General features: G+C 36.6%; 1 protein-coding gene across 4 annotated transcripts in view; it reads left to right on the top strand.

Annotated features, from left to right (window-relative positions):
* Positions 1 to 16,081, top strand: part of TMF1 (TATA element modulatory factor 1) — a 32,506-nt gene that overhangs the window by 9,758 nt on the left and 6,667 nt on the right. For all 4 annotated transcript variants that reach the window (XM_055383371.2, XM_004035869.5, XM_055383370.2 and 1 more), the window contains exons 6-13: positions 2,913 to 3,055; positions 3,597 to 3,763; positions 3,886 to 4,042; positions 7,496 to 7,588; positions 8,920 to 9,076; positions 12,615 to 12,807; positions 14,335 to 14,404; positions 14,638 to 14,730. In XM_055383371.2, coding sequence (XP_055239346.1) covers positions 2,913 to 3,055; positions 3,597 to 3,763; positions 3,886 to 4,042; positions 7,496 to 7,588; positions 8,920 to 9,076; positions 12,615 to 12,807; positions 14,335 to 14,404; positions 14,638 to 14,730 — 1,073 coding nt within the window. The remainder of the gene's footprint in view (positions 1 to 2,912; positions 3,056 to 3,596; positions 3,764 to 3,885; positions 4,043 to 7,495; positions 7,589 to 8,919; positions 9,077 to 12,614; positions 12,808 to 14,334; positions 14,405 to 14,637; positions 14,731 to 16,081) is intronic.

Genomic DNA, 16,081 nt, shown 5'->3' with positions numbered 1-16,081 from the left:
TGGAAGTAAAAAGAAAAGTAAGTCCCTGTAAAATAGACAGAAATTTGAGCTGCCCTAAGAAAACTTTAAACAGGTCTTAAGAGCCTGTCATTTAAACCAAGACATTCAAAGTGTATAACTCTGGGATTTATGTAATATCTGAATACCTAGCTTGAGTACTGTATGATATTGTCTTTTTCTGACATTTGATAGTGAATTTTTCGTTGTATTAATTTTTAAATTATTAAGCACTTTTGTCTCTGAAAAGATTTAAAATAAACAGGGTTGGCTGAGTGTGGTGGCTTATGACTGTAATCTCAGCACTTTGGGAGGCAGAGGTGGGTGGATCATTTAAGGTCAGGAGTTCGAGACCAGCCTGGCCAACATGGTGAAACCCCGTCTCTACTAAAAATACAAAAATTAGCCGGGTGGTGGTGGTGCGTGCCTCTAATCCCAGCTACTCAGGAGGCTGAGGCAGGAGGATTGCTTGAGCCTGGGAGGTGGAGGTTGCAGTGAGCCAAGATCATGCCACTGTACTCCAGCCTGGGCAACAGAGTGAGACTTTGTCTCAAAATAAATAAATAAATAAAATAAAATTAATAGCATTACAGAAATTAAAGATCTATTCATGAAATAAATCATTACAAATGGATACTGAATTAATTTCTTCATGTAATATCCTGGGAGAGAGGAGGTTTTGGAAAACGTGGTCAAGTGAATCTCTCTTTTTATTTCTCTTGTTAATTAAAGTTTTTGTAGTTATAAGAGTAATACTTGCTACTTGTAGAAAGTTTTCAAGTTATAGGAAAGTATATGAATAAAGAGGAAAAGTAGGTTATAATCCAATATTATAAGGAACTATTAATTTTTTCTAGTTTTAATGTATTTTTTAATGCATTTTTAAACATAGTTAAGATCATATATTTAATTTCCAATCTTCCTTCTCTTATATCTCTCTATGCCATTAAATGCTTTTTATCATTATTAGTGGCTGTATTAAAGTCCATTATATGGGTATACCATAATATGTTTTACTATTTCTAATGTTGTACGTTTATTTTTATAATGTTAATATTATAGTTAGTGGTAGGATGAATGTTTTTGTGCTTAAATCATTGAACTTAAGTAAATTTCCAGAGAAAGGGTAGCGCTTGAGAACAGTTGGAAGCAGTCATTTCATTTGAAAGTTAGCTTTACCCAACTTTTTCATTTATTCAACTAATATTTGTTGAACAGTTAGTATGTCAGATATTATGTTTGATACAATAATAAATATGACACTCTGTCCTTTAGGGGCTTAGTTCAGTGAGAGGGAAATACAGGAACACAGATAATGATAAAACACAATTCTAAGCACTAAAATAGAAAAATGAAGGAACTGTTGTTATAATTATTTTCTCAAGATGTCTTGAAGTCATTAACTGCCTTGCCTTACAATATCAGAGACTGAGGGGAAGGCTAACTGCATGGTTTTCATATTTGAAAAGAGATATTTGAAATATTAATATCGAATGTTACTATTTTGTAATTTAGTAATTTTGTCAGAGAATGAACTGATGTCTTCTTTTGCTTAATGAACCTTTTTACAGAGAAAATAGAGCAATTTCACGTGGGAGTATTTTATATTCACAGAGTATTTACATTTCACAAAAGGGTATTATATATTGTTTCCGCGTGCCCCAGAAATTTTTTTTTTTTTTTTTGAAACAGAGTCTCACTGTGTTGCCCAGGCTGGAGTACAGTGGCATGATCCCGGCTCACTGCAACCTCCGCCTCCCCGGTTCAAGTGATTCTCCTGCCTCAGCCTCCCGAATAGCTGAGACTATAGGTACCCGCCACCACGCCTAGCTAGTTTTTGTATTTTTAGTAGAGATGGGGTTTCACCATGTTGGCCATGCTGGTCTTGAACTCCTGACCTCTGGTGATCTGCCTGCTTCCCAAAAGTGCTGGGATTACAGGCGTGAGCCACTGCACCCGGCCAGTATTTTTAAAACTTAAAGCTAAAGAGCTGTAAAACTCAAAGCTGAAAGCACACTACAATGAATACCTGATTACTTCATCACCTAGATTCATCAGGTGTTAACATCTTGCCACAACTCTTCCATATCTTTCTGCACATACATACACTACCCTTTTGTCAACTCATTTGAAAGGAGGTTACAAATACCATAACATTCTGCTCCTAAATTCTTCAGTCTGCATCTCCCAAGGGCAAGTACATTTTCCTTGACAGGTACATCATAGTCAAACCTAAGAAATCAGCATTAATTCAGAAGTGTAATCCAGCATATATTTTAATATTAATCCTAGTTGTCTCTAAAAGTGTCTGTTATAATTGATCATTTGTTCTGCCCCAGGATCCAAAGTTTGCCCACTGCATTTCATTGTTATGTCCTTTTAGTCTTCCATCAATCTAGGACAGTTCTCTCTTCTTTATGTCTTTGAGGACTCTGTAGAGTCTAGGGCAGTTGTCCCACAGGATGTCCCACCCATGTTCGGGAATTTGTTACTTTCTTCATGATGAGATTTAAATTAGATTTAGTTCATATTTCTAGTAGGAAATATCTAGGTGATATTGAACAACTACATCACAGCAGCAGACACATATTGTCAGGCTGTACTACAATTGGTGATGCCAAAACTGAATGCTTAGTTAAGGAGTTGACTGCCAGATTTTTCTCTTTAAAATTAGTAGGTGATATATGAGAGTGATTCTTTAAGACCGTGTCAATATCCAGTTTCCCAACAACCTTTTACCCAATAATTTTAACATTCATTGATGATTCCTGTCCAAATTAGTTGTAACATTGTGGGTTACAAAATTGTAATTTAAAAAAATTCTGTTCTTTTATGTTACTGGTTAGATAAAACGTTCTATTGAGATTTTTAGGGAATAGTTATCATTTGAGTTTATACTTCTTTACCATCACCAGGAGAAAAACTTTCAAAACAGCAGCTGCACAATTCTAACATCATCAAGAAATTAAGAGCTAAAGACAAGGAGAATGAAAATATGGTTGCAAAGCTGAACAAAAAAGTTAAAGAGCTAGAAGAGGAGTTGCAGCATTTGAAACAGGTGAATAGCAATCATAATTCTCTACATATATATTGTTATTACTTCCTGTATGAACAGTTGGCCATGGTTATGGAGCATTTGAAAAGATTTAATGGGGTATATCATGTAAGAAGGATTTTTCAAACAATAGATAAATGGTAAGATTTTTTAGCCGAGTGGGGTGGCTCACGCCTGTAATCCCAACACTTTCGGAGGCTGCGACAGGCAGATCACTTGAGGCCAGGAGTTCGAGACCAGCCCGGCCAACAAGGCGAAACCCTGTCTCTGCTAAAAATATTGCACCAACCTAATACAAAAATTAGCCGGGCGTGGTGGTGCACATCTGTAGTCCCAGCTGCTTGGGAGGCTGAGGCACGAAAATTGCCTGAAGCTGGGAGGCAGAGGTTGCAGTGAGCCAGAACATTCCACCCTGGGCAATAGAGTGAGACTTTGTCTCAAAAAAATATATATTTTTCTCCATTATTATAGATTCCTGGAATACAGTTATTTACCATGCTATTATTTCTTGAAAAATACTTTTGTCTGTTTTTATAACATATAGGTCCTTGATGGCAAAGAAGAGGTTGAGAAACAACATAGAGAAAATATTAAAAAACTAAATGCCATGGTAGAACTCCAAGAGAAAGATCTTGGCCGTCTTCAGGTAGACATGGATGAACTTGAAGAAAAGAACCGAAGTATTCAGGCTGCCCTGGATAGTGCATACAAGTAAGAAAATGAACAAATATGCAACCCATTTAGAATGAATTATCAGAGTAGGATGTTGAAGAAATACTTTTTCTATTATCTGATCACTGGCAACATTTATAAACTCAATCTAATTTTTTAAGAGAACTTACTGATCTTCACAAAGCCAATGCTGCAAAGGATAGTGAGGCACAGGAAGCTGCTCTGAGCCGTGAAATGAAAGCTAAAGAAGAACTTTCTGCAGCATTAGAGAAGGCCCAAGAAGAAGCCCGTCAGCAGCAAGAAACATTAGCCATTCAAGTAAGCAATGGATGATGAATTAGAGTAGTTTTAAAAATATTTGTTTATGCTTCTGCAAATTAAACAATTAGCTGGTTTGAATCAAACAATGTAGTGATACATGTGTTAGATTTCAGAGTACTGGATTCTGCTAAATTTAACCAGTTGTGTTTTTTAAAACTGTTAAAGTAATGCTTACGTGATACCAGTATTGTTTAATTTTTTTGAGTTTTAGACCCATTTGAGAGTATTATAAAAGCTAGGAACCCTCTTACAAGAGAAGAGCAAAAATACACATACATATTGCATATAATTTTGAGAGAATCCATTTAACTCCTGAGCTCATTCATAACATCTGTGGGAGTCCAAGGACCTCAGATGAAGTAGGAAAAACAAAATTTGTGAGGCTTTGTCTTATCAAATCATCAGTTGATGGGCATATGGGTTATTTATACTTTGTGGTTATTATCAATAATGCTGCTTTAAATATCCATGCACAAATTTTTGTGTGAACATATATTTTAAATTCTCCTAGATATATATCCTTAGGTCATATGGTAACTTTATGTATTTAACTTTTTGAGGAACTGGCAAACTTTTCCACAGTGGCTGCATTACTTTACATTCCCACCAGCAATAGGTGAGGGTTTCAGTTTCTCCACATCCTTGCCAAGATTTATTGTCTGTTTTTAAAAGTATAGCCTTTTTAGTGTGTGTGAAATGGTAACTGAGTATGGTGTTGATTTGCATTTTTTTTTCAATTTATTTATTTTTTTTGAGACAGAGTCTCACTCTTGCCAGACTGGAGTGCAGTGGCACGATCTCAGCTCACTGCAACCTCCGCCTCCCGGATTCAAGCAATTCTCCTGCCTCAGCCTCCTGAGTAGCTGGGACTACAGGTGGGCGCTACCATGCCTGGCTAATTTTCTTTTTTTGTGAGACAGAGTTTCGCTCTTGTTGCCCAGGCTGGGGTGCAATGGCGCAGTCTCGGCTCATTGCAACCTCCACCTCCCAGGTGCAAGTGATTCTCCTGCTTCAGCCTCCGGAGTAGCTGGGATTACAGGTGCCCACCACCAAGCCCGGCTAATTTTTGTTTTTTTTTAGTAGAGACGAGGCTTCACCATGTTGGCCAGGCTGGTGTTGAACTCCTGACCTCTGGTGATCCACCCGCCTCTGCCTCCCAAAGTGCTTGGATTACAGGCGTGAGCCACCGTGCCCGGCCACCCTGCTAATTTTTTTTTGTATTTTTAGTAGAGACGGGGTTTCATCTTGTTAGCCAGGATGGTCTCAATCTCCTGACCTCGTGATCCACCTGCCTTGGCCTCCCAAAGTGCGGGGATTACAGGCGTGAGCCACTACGCCCGGCTGATTTGCATTCTCTTAATGACTAATGATGTTGGATGTCTTTTCATTTGCTTATTGGCCATTTATGTATCTTCTTGGGAGAAATTAATTAAAATATTCAAATCGTTTACACATTTTTAAATTGGGCTGTTTGTCTTTTTATTGTTATTATGAGTTCTTTGTATGATCTGCATACTAGACCTTTATCAGATACAGGATTTGTCAATATTTTCTGCCTCTCTGTGGGTTGTCTTTCTTTTTCTTGATAGTGTCCTTTGATGCCAAAAGTTTTTAATTTTAACAAAGTCTAGCTTATCTATGTTTTCTTTTGTTATTTGTGCTTTTGGCATAATATTTAAGAAACCGTTGCTTAATCCAAGTTTATGCAGATTTTCATCAGTTTTCTTCTAAGAGTTTTGTAGTCTTAGCTCTCACATTTAGGTCTTTTGCATGTGGATATCCAGTTGTTGCAGGACCAGTTGTTGAGAAAACTATTTTTATTGACTCCTATGCGCTTTTGATTTAATTTTAAATTTTGTATATGTAAAACATTTACATGATTCCAAAGTGAGAGCAAAATCTATTCAGACATTTACTTCCAATTTAGCTGCTCCCCATTTCCTCTCTTTGCCTGTAGGTAACCATTTTATTAGAGTTTGGCTTATCTTTTCAGTGTTTCTATTGGCAAAATGCAAGAAAATATATGTATCTATATATTTACATGTTCTGCATACATACACATTCAGTAATACACCTATTTCTATCTCCTACATCCTTTTTACATAAATGACAGTTTATTATTCACACTGTTTTATAACTTGTTTTATTTTCTTAGTAAAATATCCTGATGATCACTCTAGTAAAACATAGAGGTTTTTAAAAAAATATCTTTTTACAGTTTTATAATACTTCATTAGGTGAAGGATTTTCAGCTCTTTCTTATTGATAGATTATACACCTATTTCTATCTCCTACATCCTTTTTATGTAAATGACAGTTTATTATTTATACTGTTTTATAACTTGTTTTATTTACTTAGTAAAATATCCTGATGATCACTCTAGTAAAACATAGAGGTTTTTAAAAAATATCTCTTTACAGTTTTATAATACTTTATTAGGTGAAGTATTTTCAGCTATTTCTTATTGATGGATATTTGGGTTATTTTCAGTATTTTGCTATTATAAGTCATGCCATGGTCCATATATCCTTTGTGTTTCTGCTACTCTATTACTGGGATAGATAAAATATCAGTAATTTAAATTTAAAATACATTAGAATAATAATAATACAGAAAAATTGGGGGAATGGGAGATAGAGCATATATGAGTTACCATGCATAAATCCATCACTTTTTCCAAGTACTGTCAGTTTTGTGTGTTAGTGTTTTATTCTATTTCCATATATGTGTTTTTCATAATTGATGTCTTACATGTTATTTTATAGTTTTTCCATTTAATAGTATATTAGAAATTTTTTTACATGTTTTATACATTTATTGTAATTTTTAATGGTTATATTCATGTTGTATCGACATTTGCACCTATAGATTACTAGTGATGGAGATTTAGAATGTTTCCAGTTTTGTTTTTGCTAGCCTATTTAATACTGTAGGGAATATCCCTGTGTATTTACATATCTGCTTTCTTAGAGTAAATTCCCAAGACTAGGATGGCCCGGTGAAAGGATGTGAGAAGTATGATGATTCTTTAAACGTATTATAATGTTTTCCAAAAAGGCTATGGTAGTTTATAATGTATGCTCCTGATATGAGTGGAGCCCCCAGCTTTTATGATCCATATAGCACCTATCACTTTCTGTGTGATGTGGCAAATATTTATGGATGCACTGTCTTTTCTCCAATATTGTATGGTAATGGCTATGCCTTATACATATTTGTTTGCGTTTCTTTGCCTTAACAGAGTGCTTTTCTAAGTAAACATTGAATATACATACAGTTTTGGAATTGCTTGATGAATGAGAGATGTGATAATCATATGTAAAAGTTGATTGGAGAGTATGAAATAGTATACATGAACAATGTTGACACAACACAAAATATGTAGTTAGTGGGAAGTTATAGATAATACTGTACCATTGTTTGTGAATGTATTGTTTCTCCTCCTATAGGTGGGGGACCTTAGGCTTGCATTGCAGCGTACAGAACAAGCAGCTGCCAGAAAGGAGGATTATTTACGCCATGAGATCGGTGAACTTCAGCAGGTACTGTCACAGTTTTCTGAAACACAAATCCAAGAAGTATGTGTTTTTCTAGAAATAAAAGAATTCTTCAGTGGGATAATGTTCATGGAATTGAGAGGATTACTGTCACACTTAGCATTTGCTGAATTTTTGTGGCTTGTGTGAATAAATCAGAGTGGGCACCTTAAAAATTATACAAGGAAATTCCTTATTTTGTTTTATAGAAAATAATGTTATGATAGATTTGTTATATGTATTCAGTATTGCTTTTCCATTTGTAATCGCTTATTAGTGATTGTCAGTCTTTGATTACTGTGGGACAGGTAATAGTTCCCGGTTTCTATGCCTCTGTTAATTTTCAGTCATTTATAACATGCAGAGGAAAAGGGAGAGAAAATACAATTTAGGTTGATTTTTCAGCTTTTATAAATACTTAGAAATATTTGGATGAGGAGGCAACTACTAAGAGGTTTGGATGAACTCTTTTTTAACCTTCAGGTAATTGAAGACTATCTTAGAAACGCTTTTTAAAGAAGCATTTATTTATTTATTTAATTTCTTTATTTTGAGACAGAGTCTCGCTCTGTTGCCCAGGCTGGAGTGCAGTGGCACAATCTTGGCTCACTGCACCCTCTGCCTCCTGGGTTCAAGCAATTCTCCTGCCTCAGCCTCCCGAGTAGCTGGGATTACAGGCATGCACCACCATGCCCAGCTAATTTTTGTATTTTCAGTAGAGATGAGGTTTCACCATGTTGGCCAGACTGGTCTAGAACTCCTGACTTCAGGTGATCCACCCACCTCAGCCTCCCAAAGTGCTGGGATTACACACATGAGCCACTGTGCCTGGCCAAAGAAGTACTTATTTAGATACTGTATTACACAATCTAACTCTATTGGAAGGATTGAACAGTTAGAAAAATAATTAAGGGCTGGGCATGGTGGTTCGTGCCTATAATCCCAATGCTTTGGGAGGCTGAGGCAGTCAGATTGCCTGCTCAGGAGTTCGAGGCCAGCCTGAGCAACATGATGAAACCTCGTCTCTACAAAAAAATACAAAAATTAGCCAGTTGTGGTGGCGTGTACCTGTAGTCCCAGCTACTTGGGAGGCTAAGGTGGGAGGATCTCTTGAGCCTAGGAGGTTGAGGCTACAGTGAGCCACGATTGTGCCACTGCACTCCAGCCTGGGTGACAGAGCGGGACCTCGTCTCTAAAATTAATAATAATAATTAAAAAGCAAATTATTTTCTCTTGGAAAAATAATTTTCCAGGAACCTCTCAAAGTTCAGGTTTGCTAGTGTTTTTAATGTTTTTATTGCTGTCATTGGTAATGACTTAAGAATTTCATGATTCAGAGACTCCAGGAAGCAGAAAATCGAAACCAGGAGCTGAGTCAAAGTGTTTCATCAACAACAAGACCATTGCTTCGACAAATAGAAAATTTGCAAGCAACCCTGGGATCCCAGACATCGTCGTGGGAGAAATTAGAGAAGAATCTTTCTGATAGGCTTGGTAACTGCTTTAGTTTTTATGCTCGATGCAGAAGCTCTTCCATCTTGTTTATAGAAGTAGAATAGTGATATGAAATTGAAATTCATTTGATCTGATAGTTACATTTTGTGTCTAATATGTAGATTTTTACATTTTCTCTTTTTCTACATGTATTGTTAATACCTTTATTATGTCTCTTTCAATCCATTTTTTCCCATTACACAATGGTATCAGATACTGGCTAAAGTACTTCCATGTCATTCTTTCATTCAGTTCTTTTTTTTTTTTTTTTGAGATGGAGTCTCACTCTGTCACTGAGGCTGGAGTGCAGTGCGCGATCTCGGCTCACTGCAAGCTCCGCCTCCCAGGTTCACACAATTCTCCTGCCTCAGCCTCCTGAGTAGCTGGGATTACAGGCATCTGCCACCATGCCTGGCTAATTTTTTGTATTTTTAGTAGACTGCTGCACTCAATTTTTTTTTTCTTGTCCATTGCTAAATCTGACCCCTTTGTAGCTTGTCTGCAGTAGTGTAGGAGGTAGAGATCAGATATGATTCTCATCACTGGTAGAATTCCAAGAGCGAAAATAGGTCTAAGGAGAGTCAAGATCGACCTTAGAAGAGACATACTAGGGAGTCTTAAGATTCCATATTCTGGCAGGGCGCGGTGGCTCACACCTGTAATCCCAGCACTTTGGGAGGCCGAGGCGGGTGGATCACTTGAGGCCAGGAGTTCAAGACCAGCCTGGCCAACATGATGAGACCCCCGTCTCTACCAAAAATACAAAAATCAGCTGGGTGTCATGGCGCATGCCTGTAATCCCAGCTATTTGGGAGGCTGAGGCAAAGAATCACTTGAACCTGGGAAGCAGAGGCTGCAGTGAGCTGAGATTGCGCTACAGCACTCCAGCCTGGGTGACAGAGCGAGACTCCATCTTAAAAAAAAAAAAAAAAAGATTCCATATTCTGCTTCTTTACAGTCATGCCCCAGGTTGCCCTTCTGTGATGTTAATAAAAAGAAAAGTATTATTCTAAAATGTTTCCCTTCAAGCACAGACAGGTAGTGTATGTATATTGTAGGTATCCCAGAAGCTAGCAAATTCATGAAAAATTCATCTATGCCTTCTACGCCTGACACTAACTGTAATTTGAGAAATCACAGTGTAGTGATAAAATCAGACCTAAATATGAGTCAGGAGACATGGACTCAGGGTATTTTGTTTTGAATCATCCAGCAAAACAGTGTGGAACAAGTCACTTATATTGTTCAACCTATCTCTGTGCTATTCCTTGTGAATCGGGGGGGTGAACTAGATTAGTGACTTTCAAATAGTATTCAGTGGACTCTTAGATACCTTTGGGGCTGCTGTCATGGTGAGAGGGGAGCTTGATAAATAAGAGGCTGGGCTTCTCTAGCTGCTTTAATGAAAATAGGGCCTCCGTTATCTTTTTTTATTGGAGTTCCATGAAAGATTTGGTCTAGAAAAAGATTCATTTACTTAAAAAAATGAACTGAACTAGATAAACCTTCATATATATTTAAATTTATAGGTATAAATGTTAGGTCTGTCGTTTATCTCTGACAGCTTTTGAGAGCAATGTGCTATGAAATATGAGACATCTGAAAATGATATCTTTTGAAATAAATATTTAGCAATAAATGAATGCTAGAAACTGGTACTTTTGTGGTTTTTAGACTGAAGTCTGCATACCCTCAGCAATGTGTGGTATTGTGCTAGCATATAGGCAAAGCCACAGGACAAACATACCAAGGAATGCTATTAAAAAGACCATAGCTATGCTGTGGAGCAGAGTGTAAAATGTGAAATAGAGGTATTACTAGCTCTACTTTGGTGGAGAAAAAATATGAGAATTCTTACCTAGGTTAAATCTCAGAATCTTACCCATTGCTCTTTTTTTCAATTGAAAATTTTTGTTGATATAATGTAGATTCATGTGCAGTTATAAGAAATAATATAGAAAGGTCCTTTGCACACGTTGCCTAATATCTCCAAGTATTAAAATCTTACAAAATTAATGTATAATATCACAACCATGGTATTGACATTGATACAATCTACTGATTTTATTCAGATTTCCAAAGTTTTATTGGTACTCATTGTGTATATGTGTGTGTGTGTGTGTGTGTGTGTATTAAGTTCTAAACAACTATACCACATATCCATTACCATAGTCAAGATATTGAACAGTTCCAACACTATTGAGTCCTTCCTGTTAGCTTTTTTTCTTTTTTTCTTAGCTGAAGATAATCACTCTTAATGTTACCCTTTTGGAAACACACCTACCACTCTCTCAACCCTTCCTCCCTTGTCCCAAATCTCTGGCAATCACTAATCTGTCCTCTGTTTCTAAAATTCTGTCATTTCAAAAATGTTACATAAATAAAATTATACTGTGTATGACATTTTGGGTTTGGCTTTTTTCACTCAGTGTAATTCCCAGGAAGAGGTTCACACAGTTGTTTTCGTATCGGTAGTTTAGTCTTTTTATTGCTGAGTGTTATTCCATAGTATGTACCATGTATATTTAACCATTCACTGCACAAGGGACGTCCAGGCTGATTCCAAGCTCTGGCTATTACAAATAAAGCTACTGTGAATATTCATGTACAGGTTTTAGTGTGAACCTAAGTTTTCATTTCTCTGGATAAATGCCCAAGTGTGCAATTGCCAGGTCATGTTTAGTGTTTTTTAAGAAAATGCCAAACTGTTTACAAAGTGGCTGTATAAGAGTAATATAGTTTCTTCACATCCTTGCCAACATTTTGTGTCGTCCCTGTTTTTTCTTTTAGTTACTCAGACAGCATGTAGTGATATCTCATTATGATTTTAATTTGTATTTTTTCCCTAATGGCTAATGTTATTGAACATCATTTTATGTCCTTATTTTCCATTTGTACATTCTCTATGGTGAAATTTCTGTCTATGTCTTTTACCCATTTTCTAACTAGATTGTTATATATTCCTGATACTAATCCTAGATATATGGTTTGCATTTATTTGCTCTCACTCTGTAGTTTGCCTTTTCATCCTCTTCACATAGATTTAAAAGTTGAAAAATTTTGAAGCAGTTTGTCAGTTTTTCTTTCTATGGCTCTTGCTTTTTGTGTCAAATCTGCTTTGTTCTAGATCCTGAAGACTTTCTCCTCTGTTTTTTCCTAAAAGTTTTATAGTTTCATGTTTTACATATAAGTCTATGATCCATTTTGAGTTAATTTTTGTGAATGATGTGATGTGTAGGCTCTTTGGTTTTTTTGCATATAGCTGTCCAATTGCTCCAGGACCATTTGGTGATCCACTACTCTTTTAATGCATGACTCCATTTTGAAATTAAAATACTTTTGGAAAAGAATGATAAAGCAGGTATAAGTTAAGATTGGTTCATTTGTCTCAGTAGACAGTCCTGCCTTAGGCAATAAATAGTTATCAGTTTTAAGTGTGGCTACTTGCATCATTAAATGTTTGAAATCAGAATTGACTTGGTATTTTGGTCTCTGGGCTGTATGTGTATGTGATTTTTTTTTTCTGTCGTGTAATCAGGTGAATCCCAGACCTTGCTGGCAGCAGCAGTTGAGAGAGAACGTGCAGCTACAGAAGAACTCCTTGCTAACAAAATTCAGATGTCTTCCATGGAGTCACAGAATTCTCTTTTAAGACAGGAAAACAGTAGATTTCAAGCCCAGCTAGAATCAGAGAAAAATAGGCTATGTAAACTGGAGGATGAGAACAATAGGTGAGCATGGTTTCTGAGTGATATTTTTGGTAGTTCCATGACATGCTAAAGCACTTTTTAAAAGTATGTTGTTGGGCCGGGCGCTGTGGCTCACGCCTGTAATCCCAGCACATTGGGAGGCCAAGGCGGGCGGATCACTTGAGGTCAGGAGGTAGAGACCAGCCTGGCCAACATGGCGAAACCTACTCTCTCCTAAAAATAAAATTAGCCAGGTGTGGTGGTGTGTGCCTGTAATCCCAGCAGCTCGGAGGCTGAGGCATGAGAATTGCTTACACCCGGGAGGCGGAAGTTGCAGTGAGCCAAGATCCCGCCACTGCACTCCAGCCTGGGCGACAGAGTGAGACTCGGTCTCAAAAAAAAAAAAAAAAAAAAATTAAATAAGTAAATAAACAAAGTATGTTGTTGGCTTTTAGCTTCAGGGTACCAAGAACTAAATGTAATCACTTTTAGCATTTAAAGTTAGGGTTATTAGTAATAGGATATTATGGCCGGGTGCTGTGGCTCACACCTGTAATCCAGCACTTTGGGAGGTTGAGGCAGGTGGATCACCTGAGGTTAGGAGTTCAAGACCAGCCTGGCCAACATGGTGAAACCCTGTGTCAACTAAAAATACAAAAATTAGCCAGGCATGGTGGCAGACGCCTGTAATTCCAGCTACTCGGGAGGCTGAGGCAGGAGAATTGCTTGAACCTGGGAGGCAGAGGTTGCAGTGAGATTGCACCATTGCACCCCAGCCCGGGCAGCAGAGCGAGACTCCGTCTCCAAAAAAAAAAATAAAATAAAGTAATAGGATATTATAACAAGAAGATAGTACTGGGATTCATTGTCTGGTAGATTGTTGAGATTGTGTGGCATGTTTTGTATTTATTTTTTTTTCCAGGGAAAGGATTTGTACCTTTAATCAGATTTTTTAAAGGGGCCTGTAACACCACAAAATAGTTTTGAGACTACTCTTTGGAGTTACTTTTATATTACAAGGATTTCAGTAGCATAATTTAAGTCTTTTCTAAATAAATTTCTGGGTTCTTGGAAACCATGGGGTGTAAAATCCATCTATCTGAGATTATATTAAGGCAATGGTTAGTATTTTTTACCCTCTGTTCTTCCTTGGAAATTTTACTTTTTAAAAAAGTGTCAAGTAAAAATGATTTCTAAAGTAAAATATCTGAACTTTTATAAACATTTTCATAGAACTCCCTAATAAGCTTTGTGGAAACTGAGCATATTATAGGATGATGGTACTGAAAATTATTTTTATAAAGTCTCTTTTTAAATGAAATCTTAACCCAGAGCACCAATAAATAAAATGCACAAAAGTGGAGCTTTTTCACTTTTGGTTTGGTTTCTGAGTGAAACTCAGATGGGATCTGGAACACACTGTTGGAAAATCACTGATGTCAAGCTGGTAATAAAAATGATTTCTCAATATGTAGCTGGAGTTAATAAAGTACTGAGTTTTTAATAGTCTATACTATCATCTTTTTCATTTTCTGTTTTTTTTCTTTTTAATTCTGCCTTGTTTAATAGGTACCAGGTTGAATTAGAAAACCTAAAAGATGAATATGTAAGAACACTTGAAGAGACAAGGAAAGAAAAGGTATTTCTCTTCGTGACCACTCACCTCTTAGGGCTTACATTAGAGAATGGTTGGGGATGGCAGCAAATTAACGAGATAACAAGATGAAATGGGTGATGCCACTGCTTTTGGAACTTGGTCTTTAGTAGGAAAACAAATATGAGTTTATACTTTATGCTTCTAACTTTGAGATTGACTTATCACGGCATGAATTACTATCACAGAAATTGTCTAACTTTATTTCTCTCCATTAGACATTGTTGAATAGTCAGTTAGAAATGGAAAGAATGAAAGTTGAACAAGAAAGGAAGAAAGCCATTTTTACTCAAGAAACAATAAAAGGAAAGGTATTGAATTTTGTTTTTGTTTGTTTGTGGTGTAACCATTTAGTAGATGCTGTGATTAATCATTGCTTTTTAATTTTAGCTATGCTTTATAACAAGGTTGTCCAACCTGTGGCCCTGGTTGGCATGTGGCTCAGGATGATTTTGAATGAAGCCCAACACAAATTGGCCAACTTTCTTAAATCATCATGAGATTTTTTTTCATGATTTTTTTTTTTTTTTTTTTTTTTTTTTTAGTTCATCAGCTATTGTTAGTATATTTTATGTGTGGCCCAAGACAATTCTTGTTCTTCAAATGAGGCCCAGGGAACCAAAAGATTGGACATCCCTGCTTTATAAGTATCATTTTTTTAATGTCTAAAATCAACATAGTGATGAATTCTAGTATTATAATCAGTGTCCTGCTCAGAGTGGACCCAAAGTAATTTTGAGATTATCCAAAGAGATCTATGATTTTCTAGGACTTGAAATATAAAACCTCTTGCCCTTTTTTAAAATGAATGTGTCTGTCCATCACTGAAACCAGTGCACATCATTTGGTCTATAGGCACTTAAGGAGTAAGTCTGGCTTGTTTTCTTTCTGGTTAATGAGGGTAATTTTTCTGAAATGAGTTTTCTGAGGCTGAGCATGGGGACTCACATCTGTAATCCCAGCACTTTGAGAGGCTGAGGTAGATGGATCACTTGAGGCTAAGAGTTCAAGACCAGCCTGGCCAACATGGCAAAACCCCATCTCTACTAAAAATACAAAAATTAGCCGGGCATGGTGGCATGTGCCTGTAATCCCAGCTACTCGGGAGGCAGAGGTGGGAGAATTGCTTGAACCCGGGAGGCGGAGGCTGCAGTGAGCCGAGATCGCATCACTGCATTCCAGCCTGGGCAACAGATTGAGACTCTTTCTCAAAAAAATAAAAAATAAATAAATAAATAAAAATAAAATGAGTTTTCTGTATTGAAAGAATTACTGTGTACTTGGAGTTAGCATAATTTAAATTACCTATTGAATTTATTTGGAATTTTAAGAATACATTAAAAATAAAATGGATAAGCCAGAAATTTTATGATTTGTAACACTCATTAGTAATTTTATGTTATAGAAATAGGTTTAATTGATAGTATATTGTGTAATATGAAGCTTAACAGAAACATTCTTATTCTGTTATAAAAACCCAACAAATTACATTGTTGTAATAAATGGGTCCTGTGATGATCTAACCAAGTCTAGCTACAGTTTTAATTAGTAAATATTGTACTTTTTGTTTGTTTGTTTGTTTTTGAGACTGAGTTTTACTCTTATTGCCCAGGCTGGAGTGTAGTGGTGCTATCTCAGCTCACCGCAACCTCACCTCCCAGG

This window comes from Gorilla gorilla, chromosome 2, assembly GCF_029281585.2.
Source record: "Gorilla gorilla gorilla isolate KB3781 chromosome 2, NHGRI_mGorGor1-v2.1_pri, whole genome shotgun sequence".
NCBI classification, from domain to species: Eukaryota; Metazoa; Chordata; class Mammalia; order Primates; family Hominidae; genus Gorilla; species Gorilla gorilla.
Note: the sequence above shows the minus strand (reverse complement) of the source record. Positions and strands in the feature narration are given on the sequence as shown.